This window comes from Falco naumanni, chromosome 8, assembly GCF_017639655.2.
Source record: "Falco naumanni isolate bFalNau1 chromosome 8, bFalNau1.pat, whole genome shotgun sequence".
Lineage (NCBI taxonomy): Eukaryota > Metazoa > Chordata > Aves > Falconiformes > Falconidae > Falco > Falco naumanni.
The window spans coordinates 8,629,361-8,644,481 of NC_054061.1; the positions used below are offsets into that span (position 1 = coordinate 8,629,361).

The following is a 15,121-nucleotide window of genomic DNA, read 5'->3' on the forward strand; positions in this document are numbered from 1 at the left end:
TACTGCCTTCGGTGAGCTCGAGATCAGATCATACATAAAGCTCTCAATTATTTCCAATCCCTAGCTGCATCTGTCTCTTGTAAACACTTCATCTGGCCACCGCACCTCTGTAAATCACAGAACAGAATAACCCTATAGAAGTGGAGTGCGTGGTTTTGAAAAGGAACATTAAGAGGGAAAAATATAACTCTCTCTCTTTAAACTGTCTCTTTTCTATATTGTTACCTTGACAACTCTGCTGCTGTGTTTCATCTTTGGTGGGACTTAGCCGTGGTGGAATAAGGGGGACATCCATGTGCATTTCCACATCTACTCCGGCTCAGCTCCGCAGGCACATGCCAGGCGCGGGGCACCTCCAGCTGCAGAGCCCACGCTTGCTGCCTTGACCCATGGTGCTGTCTGGAAATGATTACAGATACTAAGAACTGGGACCCGTTCTGATTAAAGGTATAACATTATATCTTCTATTTCTTTTCCTTAAGCCAACACCAGAGCGGTGTTAATGCTCTTTAACAGGAGATGCAAGGCGCTTAAAATATTTTTAAGGGTTAGGACAAGCTAGAAAGCAGAGAGGGATGAAAGTACTCAAAAATAGTTGTATTATTTTTAGTATAAGCAGATACAGGAGTATGTGTCAAGATTAGGATACAGTTCTGATGTGCTGAACTGAGTCTGGAGATGCTAAAAATATGCTTTCTTTTCTCACAGTTTTTAGAAGCGACAGAGGCAAAGGTAAGAGGAGAGTAGTGGTGAACTGAAATTGTAATTCCTGTGCTTCCTTGCTCGTTGGGGTTTGGCAGAGCCGTCTGTGAACCTAGGCGCTGTGACCCGCTGATACTGGCGAAACATATGAAGTGGGGCAAGGTGTTATCTGTGGGAACGGGATCCCTTCCATCCCTTTTTTCCTCTTCCCAAAGAAAACCCCCACGAACACAATCTCGTTGTTCTTTTTCACCGAAAGGGCTAGCTTTATAGCTGCAGAGGCAAGACACGCAGGCTCCAGGGCTGAGTGCAGGCGGGGGTGTCTGTGTCTGAATGCGTGTGCGGAGAAGGGGGCTTTTAATGCAAACCACATGTGTTTTCAATTGCTATCTGGAGCCAGCCCAGTAGCTGTAACTTGGCCTGACAAAGCCTTATTGAAGTACAGACAGTGTGGTTTCAAAGCAGTTAGAAAAAGAACGGGAATGCTGTTCAGGAAATTCTTCAGGCATGGGCAGGGACTTGGCTGCAATTCTGCTGTTGGAAAATCTGACAGGGGCAGCTCATGAGCACAGGCCAGGCCTCGTGCGGCTCTGAACGCCGTGCTGCATCTCCCACCCAGCCTCCAGCACCCCTCTGGGTCTTCGTCTGCCCGCCGGGGGAGAGGTAAGAGCCGCGCTGCTCCTTCCCTGGGTGGCCGGGGTGATTTGCCGTTCTTTTCTGCTCGTGCAAACAGGCTGCTTGCTTTCGGGCTGTTGTTTGGAGGAAAAAAGTCAAGGATGGGAAGCTGTGGCATGTTTGCGAAGGGTTGGGAGCAGTTGGAGGCTGGGTGGTGGTTTCTGGCTAACTTTGTTTCGGTAGTAATTCTGCAGGCAAAGCAACTCCTGCGCCGCGTCTCTGCCTGCGTGAACGCTGTAACCAAATCATTCCCAACTTTCTCATTTTGGAGAATAAGTATGTGTATAATTTGAAGCCACTTGAAGGTTGGCTCTGTACCACGTGTCGCTTAGAGATTTTGACGAAAAAATGCAATTCAGTCACAATAAATACATTTATATGTACATTGTATTCTTGTTTACTGAGCTGAAAGCATGTTTGTCTGGGGGTTGTTTGGCAACTCCTGGTACAGCTAGCTTGTGAAGAGAAGTAGTAATTCAGTAATAAGCACTGCCTTATGATTCTCTGCATATTTCTTCCTGTATTTTATAAAGCATGAGCAAACTGCAACAGACAGCACAGTCAGAAACCACGGAGAGCAGATTAGAAGTAGCAACATAACTTAGGGGCTGTTCTGTCTGCAACCTCTCTCCTGATTTGCGTTTCTTTGCCCAAATAACTTAAGAAATAACTTGTGATAAAAAGCTTGCTCTGTCTTTAGAAGCCTGCCAGACTTGGGCGATGCTCTCTCATCCTTCTATAGTGGCAGCGTTAAAGCTTCCCTTGCCTTCGTACGGATACCAGCACCTTATATGGCCAGCTGGTGCTGGGGACTCAGGGGATGGGACGTTCCTCAAGGCGATGGAGGTGTCAGGAAGGGTCCACGTAGCCTCCGAAACTTCCTTGCCTCTGCCAGTTCCTCTTCCTTGGGTTTTCACAGCAACATTATTTGATATATTGCAAGTGCTTTTTAGCCGTGTTTTATGGTGGCGTTGGGTTTGGGTTTTTTTCTTTCAACAAGGAATAAATGAGGGATATTAAATTATACGGTGGGACAGCAGTAAGCTTTTCTGGCTGGTTCGTGGGGGTAGACCCGGTTTGCTTTGCCTGCATACAGCAGGACTGCATGTGCAGGGCTCTAACAGTCGTTCATCTCAGCAGTCCAAAAAATTTAGTGACAAGGTGAGATTTGCTACCGAAGTGCATCAGATCTGGTATGTGACAGGGCCAGAGCTCTCTCCCAGTGATGCTGGTGAAGTGTGTACGGAGGCAACTCCAAAGGACAACGGCAGGTTCAGGCAGACAGCGAACCCTACCTGGACAGGGTGGGATTCACGGGCTGTGGGTCTTTAATGGGAGTATTATCTGGTCCGATGCAAACAGATTCTGTGTGATGGAAGGGAATAAAGAAAGGTGTTGGGGAGCATTTTCTCCCTGTCACCGTATCTGTTGTTTCCTGTGAAAGCGGTGGTCTGCTGAAATAGGTGGGTTTGGGCCAAGTTTGACCTTTGCTGGTTTGAGGTGCAGGAAGGACATCCTCCAAGAGACCTGGAGATACTGCAGCTTCCTGGAGGCTGATGGGGGCAAAGGGAATGAGAGGAAGGACAGAGATGAGCAGTGGAAGAGGGAGGTGTGTGATGAAAATGAAGAGGCTTGATAAGCTCAAAGTTTGCTTTGTAGAAAATACACCTGTGGTGAAGATACTGTGTTAAATGAAGATCTCATATGATCTGGACTGCTTGAGCCTTTGCAGGCTGCCATCTTACCCTGCAGACTTGGAGGTTTATTGCTTTTCTCAGCAGCTGTTAATTTAGGCACCCAGTGAGACTATTATCTTCTTCGCCACTAGTTATAACCTTATTTAAAAAAAAAAAAAAGAAAAAAAATATATTAAAGTTCCTGCCTCTGATCATGCAGCATCCCACCTCCCAGATCCGATCATCAGTGTTAAAGAGCCAGAGAAACAAAAAGACTGGGATATGTCTGACAGCAAGAAGCAGCCAGGGCTGTGCTGCCTTACCTGGCTTTAGGGGTGCTCCTGCCCTGCATCGGGGTGAGACGAGCGGTGCACGGGATCGGTGTGGATGATGGCATGTTCCAGGCTGGGCTCTTTGCCCTACCTGCTCTTGACGGGACCTCAGTGGAGACACTCGTGCGTGGCTGAGTCCAGGCAGGGCAGGGGAGGCTCTCTGCGATGCCCTGGGCTGGATGCGATGGAGGCAGGCGGTGGTTTCCTCCCTAACTCTGGCAGCTGCTCCTGAGCCTCCCCCTGCCAAAGGTGACCCGCCTGCAGCTCGGGTATTCAAGCTTTGCTTTGTATCCAAAAAGGACTGAAGAGTGTGTGCGTGTGTGGACAGAATGTTCCTCATCTGAAGTGAAATTGGAGGGTCTGTTGATCTTGGAAGCATGCAGATAAGAGACCCATTAACACACCCTAATAGGTGTATTCCTTCTCCTGGTCCTTCCCAAGAGCAAACTAGAACAAGCGCGTGGGTGCAAAATGAGATGGATAAGCATGGTTAAGCACGTTGTGTGGAGAGAAGATGGTGCAGGGAAGATGCATCAGAACAAGTTTTAACTTGTGGAAGCAGGATCACTGCAGAGACTGCGCTGGATCCTGGCACATGCTCAAGCGCACAGTTCTCAATTTGTGCCGTGCTGGTTGGATTCCAGCATTATAAATCCATATCACAATCCTGCTTTGCACATTCCTAGAAGCCTTATCTCTTTTCTTGGTACGGGGGGGGTGAGAGTGTCTTGGGGCAGAAGTCTGCACAGTATCACCTCCTGTAACTTGCTTTCTGATTCAGGCTCAGTGGATGATATCCCTCTTGCTGTTCCCACAAGCCTCCTGTGGTCACACCTGCTGCTGGCTATTTTAGTGTATTCTCATATTGGTTCATCCTGCTTTGAGGCACTCCGGTGGGAAAGAGCTTTTATAAACTTGGCACAGATGGACATAGGCTTATGATTGCTTCACATCATCTGAGCGGTGCAAAGGAACCGGCGTGCGAATGCAGCAGTCGGTATGATGTTTGCGTGCAGCGTGAATGTATCGCTACAAATTGTGGGGCATTTTGTGGAAGACGTTCTTTGTTGACAAGCTTGATATGCAAGAGAGCTCCCTGCAGAAACTTTTTCTTCCTTGTTCACTTTCCTTTCCATTTTCTCCTTAATTCTGAAAAAGAAAAATATTGAGACAAGGTAACTACCAAGAAAAAAAGTCTAAAAGTTGAAAAAACACTCATAAATTATAAAACAGGCATGTTTCTCCTCTTCTCGGAGAAGAGAAGCAATAGTAACATTACATGGCTCACAGACTCATGCAGCATCATAATAAAACACCGCTTTTGGTTTAAGAGATGCTATTCAGGGATGGAGCTGCCTGTTAGTTTGTTTTGTTCTGGCAAACTGTAATATGTTTATAGTTTTACTGTAGGTGTTCCTTGAATACAGAGCAGTGACAGAGCAGAGCAGAAGTTCCATATTCAGCTTTTCATTCAATCCATCTGCTCAAAAATACTGTTTTATAAACTGAGGCTTTTGCAGTGTCCTTATCCTCAAGCTTGTTTATTGTTGAAATGCTGTCAGCCCTGGCAACTGGGGAAATTACATGAGCTCTCAAGATGTTAGAGATAGGGGTAAGCTGAAGCACTGAAGGATCTGGATTAGAAATGCTTTACAAGGAGATGAATCCCCAGGGTCTCCCCAGCTACCTGAGCTGGCTGAATCCAGCTTCCTCAAGAGGCAGGAGGTGGGGATGTGAAAAGAGGTGTTTCATAGTGGACCAGGCAGAGCATGCACCGATGGAGTGTGCAGGTCAAGAAAAAACCTTGTTGATGTGCTTCTGTTTGCCGGAATCAGCCTAGATATTTGAAGAGCTCTCCGTGTGATGTACCCCACTGACAGAAACTAGTCAGGAAAGAAGGAAACATTCCGCTTTTTGTCTTTCTGGTCATGTAGCACATTGTGGTGATACCCGGCAAGTGGGCACTGAGTGATGATGGTCTTCCCAAGTCGTGGAGGAGCTGCTGCCATGTGGAGGGATGACAACTGTTGACAGAAACAGAGGGACAGAGAGGGAAGATTTCAGCTTTGGGGACACCAGTGGCCGCGACAGAGGCCAAGCTGGCACAGCCATTGGGGTAGAAGAGCTTGGCTTAGATGCTGCTGGGGGAAAGTGCTACAAGATGTAACTGCCCCAGCAAGTATTTCATCCTTTGGGCTGTTCCCCAGTGCTCACCCATTGCCGGCCAAGCTGCAGGTGTGAAGTCATTTTCCAGAGCCTGATGCTTTTATGGAGACCGGGGCTGTGGTCTGGCCCGTGTGAGGGACCATCAATCAATCCTGGGTCATGACACTGGTGGTTTAACCGGCCTGGGGGTGTCAAGCTTAGGGGAGAGGGTTTTATGGGGAGTGGAGAGGCAAAAAGTTGTGTTGATAGACTGCTCAAAACACTCTTCTTTGTGCCAAATTTTGTTCTTAGTCACGCTCCAGAAATGTCTGTTCTTTTGAACCTGGTGGATAGTGTGCGCTCAAAAGACAGAGAAATTAAAGAGGATGAGTCTGCAGAGCATTTACAGCTAGTGAATACAAGTACATTGCCTTCCAGTGATACGGCAGAGAGCACTTCTGAAGGTTTTTTTAGTTTGGGTGGTTTTTTTTCTCATTTCAGCCCAAAAGAAAAGGTTTCTGTTTCAAGAAACAAAGAGAAAGAGAAGAGAATGTTGGTGATAGGGACACAAAGAGAAGGCAGATGTGGGAGATGTAGGTCCAAGGCCCGAGGGAATTTGAACCCCTCTTTCATCTCTAGAAATGTGTTCCCATCACCACGCTACGGGTTAGCCTGGGGTCAGATGCTCTTTGTTTTTCTGATGAAGTTGTTACACCTGGGTTACATGCAAGCAGGCAGGGAGGGGAGATGCCACGTTGGCTGCACAGGGCTTAGGGGCTTTTGGTCGGTGCTGCAGTGAGCGGTTTCAATGAGCTCTAGGGTATTTTTGGCCGCAGATTTCAAGTGGGCTCATAAAAGAGAAGCTGCCTTCCCAGACTGCATCTTCTTTCAGCTTAAAATTGTTCTGTTACCAGGCGTACATCATTTAAGCGCTGATCAAAAAAGGCCCCCATGGCACAGAAACGTTATTAATTCCTCTTGTTATGCCTCCCCATTGATAGCCCTCAGTGAGCCCACAAAGCCGGCTTGGCAAGGGCACGTTACAGCTCCGGTGTTTGCAAGGACAAGGTGTTTATCCATCCTTACACATATAAAACGCTTGTGCTTGATGAATCGTTCATCTGGGTCCTGTGCCCTGAGTGAGAAGCTTTCTGCCAGGGCAAGAGGACGTGGTGGAAGGGAGAGCGGCATGCAAGAAAGGTTTGCTGGGGTCTGCTGTGAGTTTTGGAAACTCAGTGCCAGTTCTGATTTGTGATGCCTTTCAGCTTTGCTGAAGCGAAGTGCTGGAGCTTCTTTGCCAAGAAGTACTCGGTGAGCAGCCCGTGCAGATCAGAGGACGTGGTGACATGAACTTTTCCAGTGGTCTTAAAAAACCAAATAAATCTGTCTTGTCATGGACCATATCTCTCAGGTATGCTAAAGCAAAAGGATGAATAGCTTTTCTGAACAGACTGGATTTTGTATCAGGCCCTGTTTGCAGTGTTCGTCTATAAGGACTCTGTACAGCTCTCATGCAAAAACTTATTACCCTTTTTTTTTTTTTTTGTAGCAACAAGGATTCCTTGGAGAATTGCATGGGTTCCAGGCTATGGTTTTGTAGTCATGGTAATGTTGTCTGTGGCTAAAGATTTGGCATGCTGCATTTTTTGTGTTGTAAGTGGGATTGTACATGCGCTGATGGTGGTCCAGCGCTGTGCCCGTGTGTCTTTAAGCCCTCTCATGTCAGGCAGACACTTTCAGATTTGACTTTTGGAAGGAGTGCTTCTCTTTCCAATTTCTATATTTGTTTCCGTATTGTCTTTTCACCACTATTACAAAACTAGGTGGTTGTTCCTAATATTTTCCTGAAGAAGGAAAAAAAAAATCCTATTAAGCAACTAGCACCTTTCCCCTTAGCTCAGTAATTGAAAGGAGGGTACCTTGTAAATGCGACCACTGGATGTCCTTTTACAGCAATACTTTTTGTTCTGGTGCCTTAGTTCTTTTTAACGTTTAACTCAGGAGAAGTTGCCAAAATGTAAATTATGACTAGCATACTTTTTCCTCCCACACAGAGCAGATTATTGATGGCGGATATAGCTGGTTCCTCGTGTAGTTGCCTTGCAGGCCTTCTTGTTCTACTCATTTGTTTAACACACCTCAGCACTCTCTGTCCATCATTCTGTCTTCTCTTCCTGGAGAACTACAGACACGAGCATTTTTTTTTGGTATTCACAATTCAGGGGGGGAAATGCTAGCCAGAAATCATATATAGCTTTAAATGTAGCTGGGTGAGAGTTTGTATAGAAAGGACATGGTATCTATTATTCCCATGTTACTTTCTTGTTATAAATTTATGCTATATTAGTAAGTCATGCTCATCATTTGTGTTGTAGTACTTTAGTTGCTCTGTCTCTGTTAGGGTAGCTGTGAGCTAAATATTTTATCGGAACAAGAGAAATTCTCAAGATCAGGCTGCTGTGTGGATGCACGTTGTTCTTTGTGGTTGTGTTCTGTTCCTGTAAATTCTTTGATGTCTGCAAAGTTTTGCCCCAGCTGGATGTGCTGTCTTCTCTGTCCTACAGACTGCAAGTGAAGAAAAAAGAAAGAAAAAAGGAGAGTAAGCAGGAAAGAGATAAAGTGAATAAGTAAGTTTTGCAATAAAGAGATATTTTGAGCCTGGTATTTCATATTGTTTCTCATTGGTCAGACCTCCCCCATGGTTTGAGAGGGTTAGCAATGCAATTTATTCATTTTCTCCGAGGGAGAGGCTGCATTTAATGTGTGCTCTCCAGGATCCCCTGGTAAAATATTAGGCAATAAAGTCCTGGACTACACAGTAGTTGCGGTTATAATTTCCCCCAGGTAGTGGAAACTCAGTAATTTATCGTTGTTTAAGTTTTCCCTTTGCATAGATCCGAGTGGTTGTAGCAGTGTGAGCAGACCTGTTTTCCTCCAAGCATGTGCGTGTGTTGGTGACCCAGCTCCTCTCCCCGCCGCGCTCCGTGCTGCAGAGCTCGCCACACTTGCTGACTTGGCATCTTATGAGCAAAAATACCGGCGCAGACCGAGTTGGATCTGTTGTAACCAACTTGCTTGCCTTCCCTTTGGTATAAACTACGGGTCTGCCTGGGCTTGGGGTGATTTTGCGGTATCGAGATGGATACCCCAGCTGCCCTGAGCAGCAGGAGGGCTCTGCGGTGAGCCCACTTACACTATGAAAACAGCTTTTCAGTGCAGACACACCTTTCTGCGGTGCGGTACTTCTAATGCACGTTGGCTAAACGGGCTGAGCCCACCCATATTAAGAACAGGATTGTGTGTCATGAGCCGTTGGCTTCTCCCGACGTGGTACGACTGTCTGCACTAATTGGCTTTGCAGATCTTCGCAGCCTGAGCTGGGGCTGGGGTGGTCTGAGGTTGTAAGTGAGGCATGGTTTGGGGTGATGCGAGATCCTTTTTTTAGACCAGCTGAGAAAGCTGGAAAAAGCAGGCAGGCTTGGAGGTGCGGACAGGCTGGCTGAGTCTCGCCGTGTTCTAGTTTTAGTTTAGCGAGTACAGGCAGCACCGTGGTTGGAAAGGAGGGAGCTTGGCCCGGCAGTTGCCTGCAGATGGGCAGCGCTGGTGCCCAGAGCTGTCTTTTGCAGGTGTCTTTTGCAGCACCCTGCTCATGCATGAGTCTGACCTGCTTTTTCTCCTTGGTGGACTGTAGCCCCCAAGCATATAGGGGAGAAAAATTCTTTTAAATGCGATGGTTCAGAAACCTGAGAGGAAAAGGGTAGGAGTGCCTCATTTGTTGCTCTTTTTAAAAATCTTCCTGTTTTCAGCTGCTGTCGTGTGTTTTGAGTGTGGGGAATTAACACAGTTGCTGATGACATTAGGGAAGGAGGCAGATGGGCACCTCCACCCTCTGGAGGAGCATCACTGTTGGGACGGGAGCAGGGGTGCCAGCACACCAGCCTCCCCAGGCTAAACATAGCCTTCCTGAATATGCAGGGTTGGCCTTGCTTTGTAAGTCCAGATCCAGAGAGCTATCCGTGCCTCTGATCTGGAAAGAATTCAGTGCCTGAATGGATTTATTTAGCACATGAGACTGTTACAGCCTGGGGAGGGGTGAAGGCCTGGGGAAGAAGGGAGAGGTGGCTGATCCCTTATACTGCAGGTGACAACACCATGTTAGATAAAACAGGTCTTTTGGAGCAGTGAAAGGTAGAAAAAGGTAACTGGTTCTTCAGGCAGCCCTTGCCTCAAATGTGTGGAGCACTGGAGCAGGAAAGATAAAGTGTGAACTTCATCCCTAGTGCGATGCTACTGGAATGAAAGTTATGCCATGAAGAAACTCACCTTGCATTGGCCTTCAACAGGCTCTGCACCACCACTATATTTGATTAGATGCTGGACTATGAAGCTATTAGCAAGGAAGTGAGGAAAAAAACAGGAAACCAATAGTAAATAAACATAAGCTGCTAACAAGGAGCATCTGATTTCTCCCATTGTCTCATGCTGCCCTCGTGGATCACACTCCCACAGACAGGAACTCGCATTGTTTCCTCCTGTTACATGAATTTTGTAATTCTCTTCATAAAAATGTTGATGCCAGATACCCAGAGGTAGAAGATGTTAAATCAGCAGTGCAGGAACATGTTTGGTGGCTTCTTACCTGTCTAAAGTCTAAAATGCAAAACATTCAGCAAACCGTGCGGTATTAGAGATGATGCAATATCCTCAGTCTGTGCGTTAAAAAAGTCTGAAAATGTAAGAAACAGATCCCGGGGGAAGCCCATGGAAGTGGCTTTCCACATCCCGACCATGAAGGGCGAGCACGTGAACGCTTCCCTTGGCGTGGCACGGAGCAGCTGCACGCTCACACCCTGTGCGCACGCAGCCCTTGGGCAGCGGCTGTGGCCGGACCGCTGCTCCAGCTGGGTGGGTGCTGTTTAAAAGCACCCGTCTCCTTCCACCCACGGTGGGGGCAGCTGGATACCTGGCCGCCCGGAGCCCACTGGGTGCTGGGGGATCGGAGAGGGGCTGGTGCTTGCTGTGGGGGACTGCAGAGCAGCGCGTCCTGAGGATGCTGCTGCACTGCTTCCCTCGGCAGCGGGTTTTCTTCTTTCCCCCTTTCCTTAGTTTTGCCCCCCGGTGTTGTCCTAGCATGCCATGCCCAACCCAGGGTATCAGAGTCCTTGTTAAACCAGCATAGATATTTGGGGATAATTTGTTAGGGATGTGGCAGATGGAGTACCTTGTGCTTCAGGCTTACTCAGTTAAGAAAGATCGGGGTGTGGGAAGGGAGAAAGGCAAACATTTCCCCTTTGGCTTTTTTCCGTGGCTGGAAAGGATGATTTTATTTCAGATGATTTTTAGTTTTAAAAAAAATAAAGCCTCTGAGAAGTCATATTGCATCTTCAAAACAAACTGCTGAACTCAACTGCTTTTACCAAACACGTGCAAAATTTTCACCTCCGGATCCTTAGAGGCCCCGGAGTGCCTGCCTTGCAAAACCTGGGACGGTGAACAGAGTCACTCGAGAGTGATCTCCATAGGATACCTTTAGATAGTGTGCTTACCTGTATTTATAAATCTATTTATACATTTAAGAGATAAAATTCTCTTTTTGTATGTCACTGCATATCGTAAGCAGAAAGAAAAATAATGCAGAACCAAGATACTGAAAGAGATGCTGCCCGGCTGGTAAACTCTGAAAAAGAAAAAACAAAACTCTCTTAAGAGTCACAGGCAGGCACAAGCAGTTTATATCATCAGCTTTCTCTTGCCGCTTCATGCACGTGGTTCTTTCTTTGTGATCATTTCAGATGCCTCAGGAACAGTACGCACACCGCAACACCATGCAGACCTCAGAAGGACCCCAGGTATACAAAGTGGGGATTTATGGCTGGAGGAAGAGATGCCTCTATTTCTTTGTGCTGCTCCTAATGATTTTAATCCTGGTGAACCTTGCTATGACCATCTGGATTCTGAAGGTTATGAACTTCACAATTGTAAGTAGGGGTTACCCTGAAAGGTCTGGGGAAGGTGAGGGAGGGGTGGTGGTCTTTCCTCTGAGCATGAATTCAGGTGCAGCTTTGATGATGGGGTGGTTTAATTGGTTTGGATAACCAGTATCACAGGGAGGAACAAATTGACCCAATGATCTTTTTCTGCTGGAGATGTCTGCAGCATTGCCAAGCTGAGGAATCAGCTCAGTGTTGCCATTCGTGTTCCCTCTAACTGCTACATATAAATATATGAATATATGTAAACAATATACACAACCCTCCTCAAGTTTTCAATTGTAAAGTGTTTTAAAATTAATGAAATAGCTTATTTTGAACCGGGGTGTGGGAGTGGGTTTGAGGCTTTCTCTTTCACTTTTTCTGCTTTGCCTCATGACTGGGAAGATGAGAAACTCGATTTGCCTTTTTCTTGGGGAAAACTCCTGTTGTTCCATAATGAGGTGGTTCCACAATTTCCAGGTTGGCTCTCTGGGTGTGGTATTTAGATGGAGCATGTTTATCTTTGTTGTGCTGTGGTTGGTGCACATCGGTCCTGCCAGCAGCACTCCCTCGCTGCCCAGACCCCCTGGCCAGGGTCAGCTTTCCAGAAGCCCCTAGAAAAATGTTAGGCAACTGTGTTGGGAGGTGGATTGCACTGGGGCAAATGGTGTCTTTTAGACCCAGAGCGCTCTGTGCATCACTTGAACTCTGCTCAAACTCTTTTGGAGATCTTGAGGTGCGCCCTGACCATTGATTGCCTTTTTGCGGGGTGAGCTTCACCTCTCCTGCTCAAACACACTGAAAGTCAGGACCTGATGAACCAGGCACACCCCACTTCCAGGGCTAGTGAGCCTTTATTTATGGCAGGTTGTAGTTTTTCAGAAGATAATTCAGCCAAGCAGAGTGAAAGTTAAATGACCGGCCCGCTGTTCTTCAAAGCAGTCAGTGCCATCTTGGTTGGATGGAGTTATTTTAGGATCATATGCGTCGTCGGGAGAAAGTTTGAAGCTTTAATCCTGGATTTACTTCATGAGAGCTGTAATGCTAAATTCCCTTAGACCACTTTCAAGGACTTTCCCAGCCAGGCTCTGATGTGAGCAGCGTGTTTGAAGTCTCCTGGCATTTCTTTCTCTGCTTTGGTCTTGTGAAGTCCTGAACAGCTGTGTCCAACGCTATGTCATTAATGGGCCATGGGAAGTTGAGTAAACAATCTCAGACTTACTGTATCCAGCAGACAAAGTGCTGTGACAGGGGAACATGCAGCACGCATTTTCTCTAACCGGGATGCTGTCAAGGTGTGCAGGGGATTGCAATGCAAGTGTGCTTAGGGCGCAAGCAATTATAAAGCAGTAATCCGCACAAAGCTCCTGTGAGTGGGTGAAGAGGGAGCCAAACTGGAGCAATTAATGCTTAACCAGACCAGTTATTTAATCTTGTGAAGCTGATGCCATTTTGTTACGCATTTCGTGGTGAACTGTGGTCTTCAGGTTAATGTTGTTGAAAAAACAGGTATTTCTGAGGTGGTGGGAGACTTGGTCATGTGCTCATCATACAGGCAGTGCTATGGGTATCAGCCCAAGCACAAAATAATAGGATTTCAGATTCTCACTTTTCAGGAATGCAATTTTATTTCCTTAGAATAACGTAACTTTGGTATGTCAGTCCTGTGCTTTCTGCTGTTTGGTGGTGGTGGTGGTGAGTCAACTGACTATCTACAAGTTGCTTGGGAAGCCGGGTGAACTTCTGTGCTCCTTTCTCCCTCACTGCCCTCTCCTGATGCATTGCATTGTGCAGGCCATCTGCAGAAGAGTCGTCTCCTAGGGATACCTACAGAAACATCCCCTTTCCAGCAGTGCTTCCTGCCCTGCTGGTATATACACTGACTTTTGGGGGGATGCGCTGATCTTCAAGCTCTAGTCTGATTCTGTTTCCTTAAATAGTTACTCGCCCTCTGATTCACTGGGGATTAGTCTGGGGTAAAGTATATTTGTATATGGTTTTAGTTATTTCATATCATCTAATGTTAGTAGGCGATGAACAGCATTTGGTGATAAAAACACAGATGGTAGCACCGAATCCTGCAGTGGGAACTGCTTACGGTCGTAGGCATGGCCACACTAGTCAGGGTGTGTGTCTTTGACACAGTCAATTGGAAATAAATACAAGAACAGGGCTTGTAAAATGTGATCCGTGCCCCGATATGCAGCCATTCATCTCCTGGTGTCCTGCTGCTCCTGCAGCCTCGCCAGCGGCTTTGGATCCTGCTCTGCAGTCCCTCCTGCACCGTTCCCTGAGGCTGAGAAAGCCACTTTGCTAAGGGAATTTTGAGAGGCAGGTTTTTATCTCTAAATAACAAATGTAGGAAAAATCTTAAATGAGGAGATGCAAATATGGAAAAAAAAATTATTTGTTCCTGTTCTGATAAGAAGAGCTGAGAGTCCTCCTGGGGCAGGGGAATGATTTGAGCAGTCAGTAAGCAATAGCTGCTCCTTAACAGGTCTGAGTTATTCCAGTGTCTTGCAGAGCAAAGAAGCAGGGGAAAGTTTGTATTTCTGTTCCTGTGGAAAATGTAGTATTTCCAGTATCTTCCCACCCCTGATCTCTCCTCCCAGAACCTGAATCTGCTCACAGAACAGTCCTGGCACTTACCAGAATTTAATGAGTGCTCATTATAGCCAATAAGTACTCACAGTATTTTAATGAGCACAGCAAACCTGGTCAAGAAAACTCAGGGGTGTTTTAAATGCCAATAATGGGGAGTGGAGAAGGGAGGAGGAGATGAAGTAAGACAACCTCAGGGGAAAAAACCCACCTTCTGATGCACGTGGTAGCAGCATCCATCCGCTCCACTTCCATATTAAGCCCAGAGCTCCCTCTGCACGCCCCGCTGGCTCGTGCTCCAGGAGACAACTCCTGTAAAATCAAACCATAAGCTTCCAGTCTGTGGCTTTCAATAAGCAAGGCGAGTTCTGTCTACGGCTTTTTACACGGGGCTCTCAAAGCATCATCACGTTTGCATGAGGCCGGTTGGCCACTGTCTAGTTTGTCCTCTGGTGCACTCATTCACTTCTCGTGTAGTATTTGATCCTCAGTTTGTTTTAAATGCCTTTAGGAGGCACAGGCTGTATGAAAACCAGGCCTGGAGGGGACCTCGGGTATCATCTGCCTGTCCCGTAGCTCGTTCCCATAGCCAGGTCCGTTTATCCCGTTCATTTCCATCAGGGCTGTGCTGCTCTGGGGCTGTGGGAAGCCCTGTGGAGGTTGCTACCTCTAAACCTTACTTTGATTTTTTTTAAGCCAAACCACAGAATGAATCTGGACCAAAGCCACCAATTTGGGTCGAAACCCAAATGCGCCCTGAAGGTGCCTACCCTAATTGAGGTAGAAACCACCACCCAGCACTCAGCTTTCCGATGATGTGTAGGTAAAGGGAGCTCGGGCAAGCCTGGTAGAAGTACACGGTTTGCACATACTGGATTTGGAGAGAAAACACTAATGCCTGCGGACTGTGAACGTGACTCGGCCACCAGCCCGCGGGTGCAGTGCGGGCTGGGGCTGTATCCTGCTCCCACACCTGCACGGTGGAGGGCTCAGCCTCAGGCTGTGGGGGGCTCAACCT

At 47.0% G+C, this 15,121-nt stretch overlaps 1 protein-coding gene across 2 annotated transcripts in view; it reads left to right on the forward strand.

Annotated features, from left to right (window-relative positions):
- Positions 1-15,121, forward strand: part of SGCD (sarcoglycan delta) — a 341,209-nt gene that overhangs the window by 199,221 nt on the left and 126,867 nt on the right. The window contains exons 1-2 of one of the 2 annotated variants that reach the window (XM_040604642.1): positions 1,253-1,365; positions 11,323-11,508. In XM_040604642.1, coding sequence (XP_040460576.1) covers positions 11,323-11,508 — 186 coding nt within the window. In that variant the 5' untranslated portion in view covers positions 1,253-1,365. Of the gene's footprint in view, positions 1-1,252; positions 1,366-11,322; positions 11,509-15,121 lie in introns of those variants that run through there. The other variant, XM_040604641.1, reaches the window with a different exon arrangement.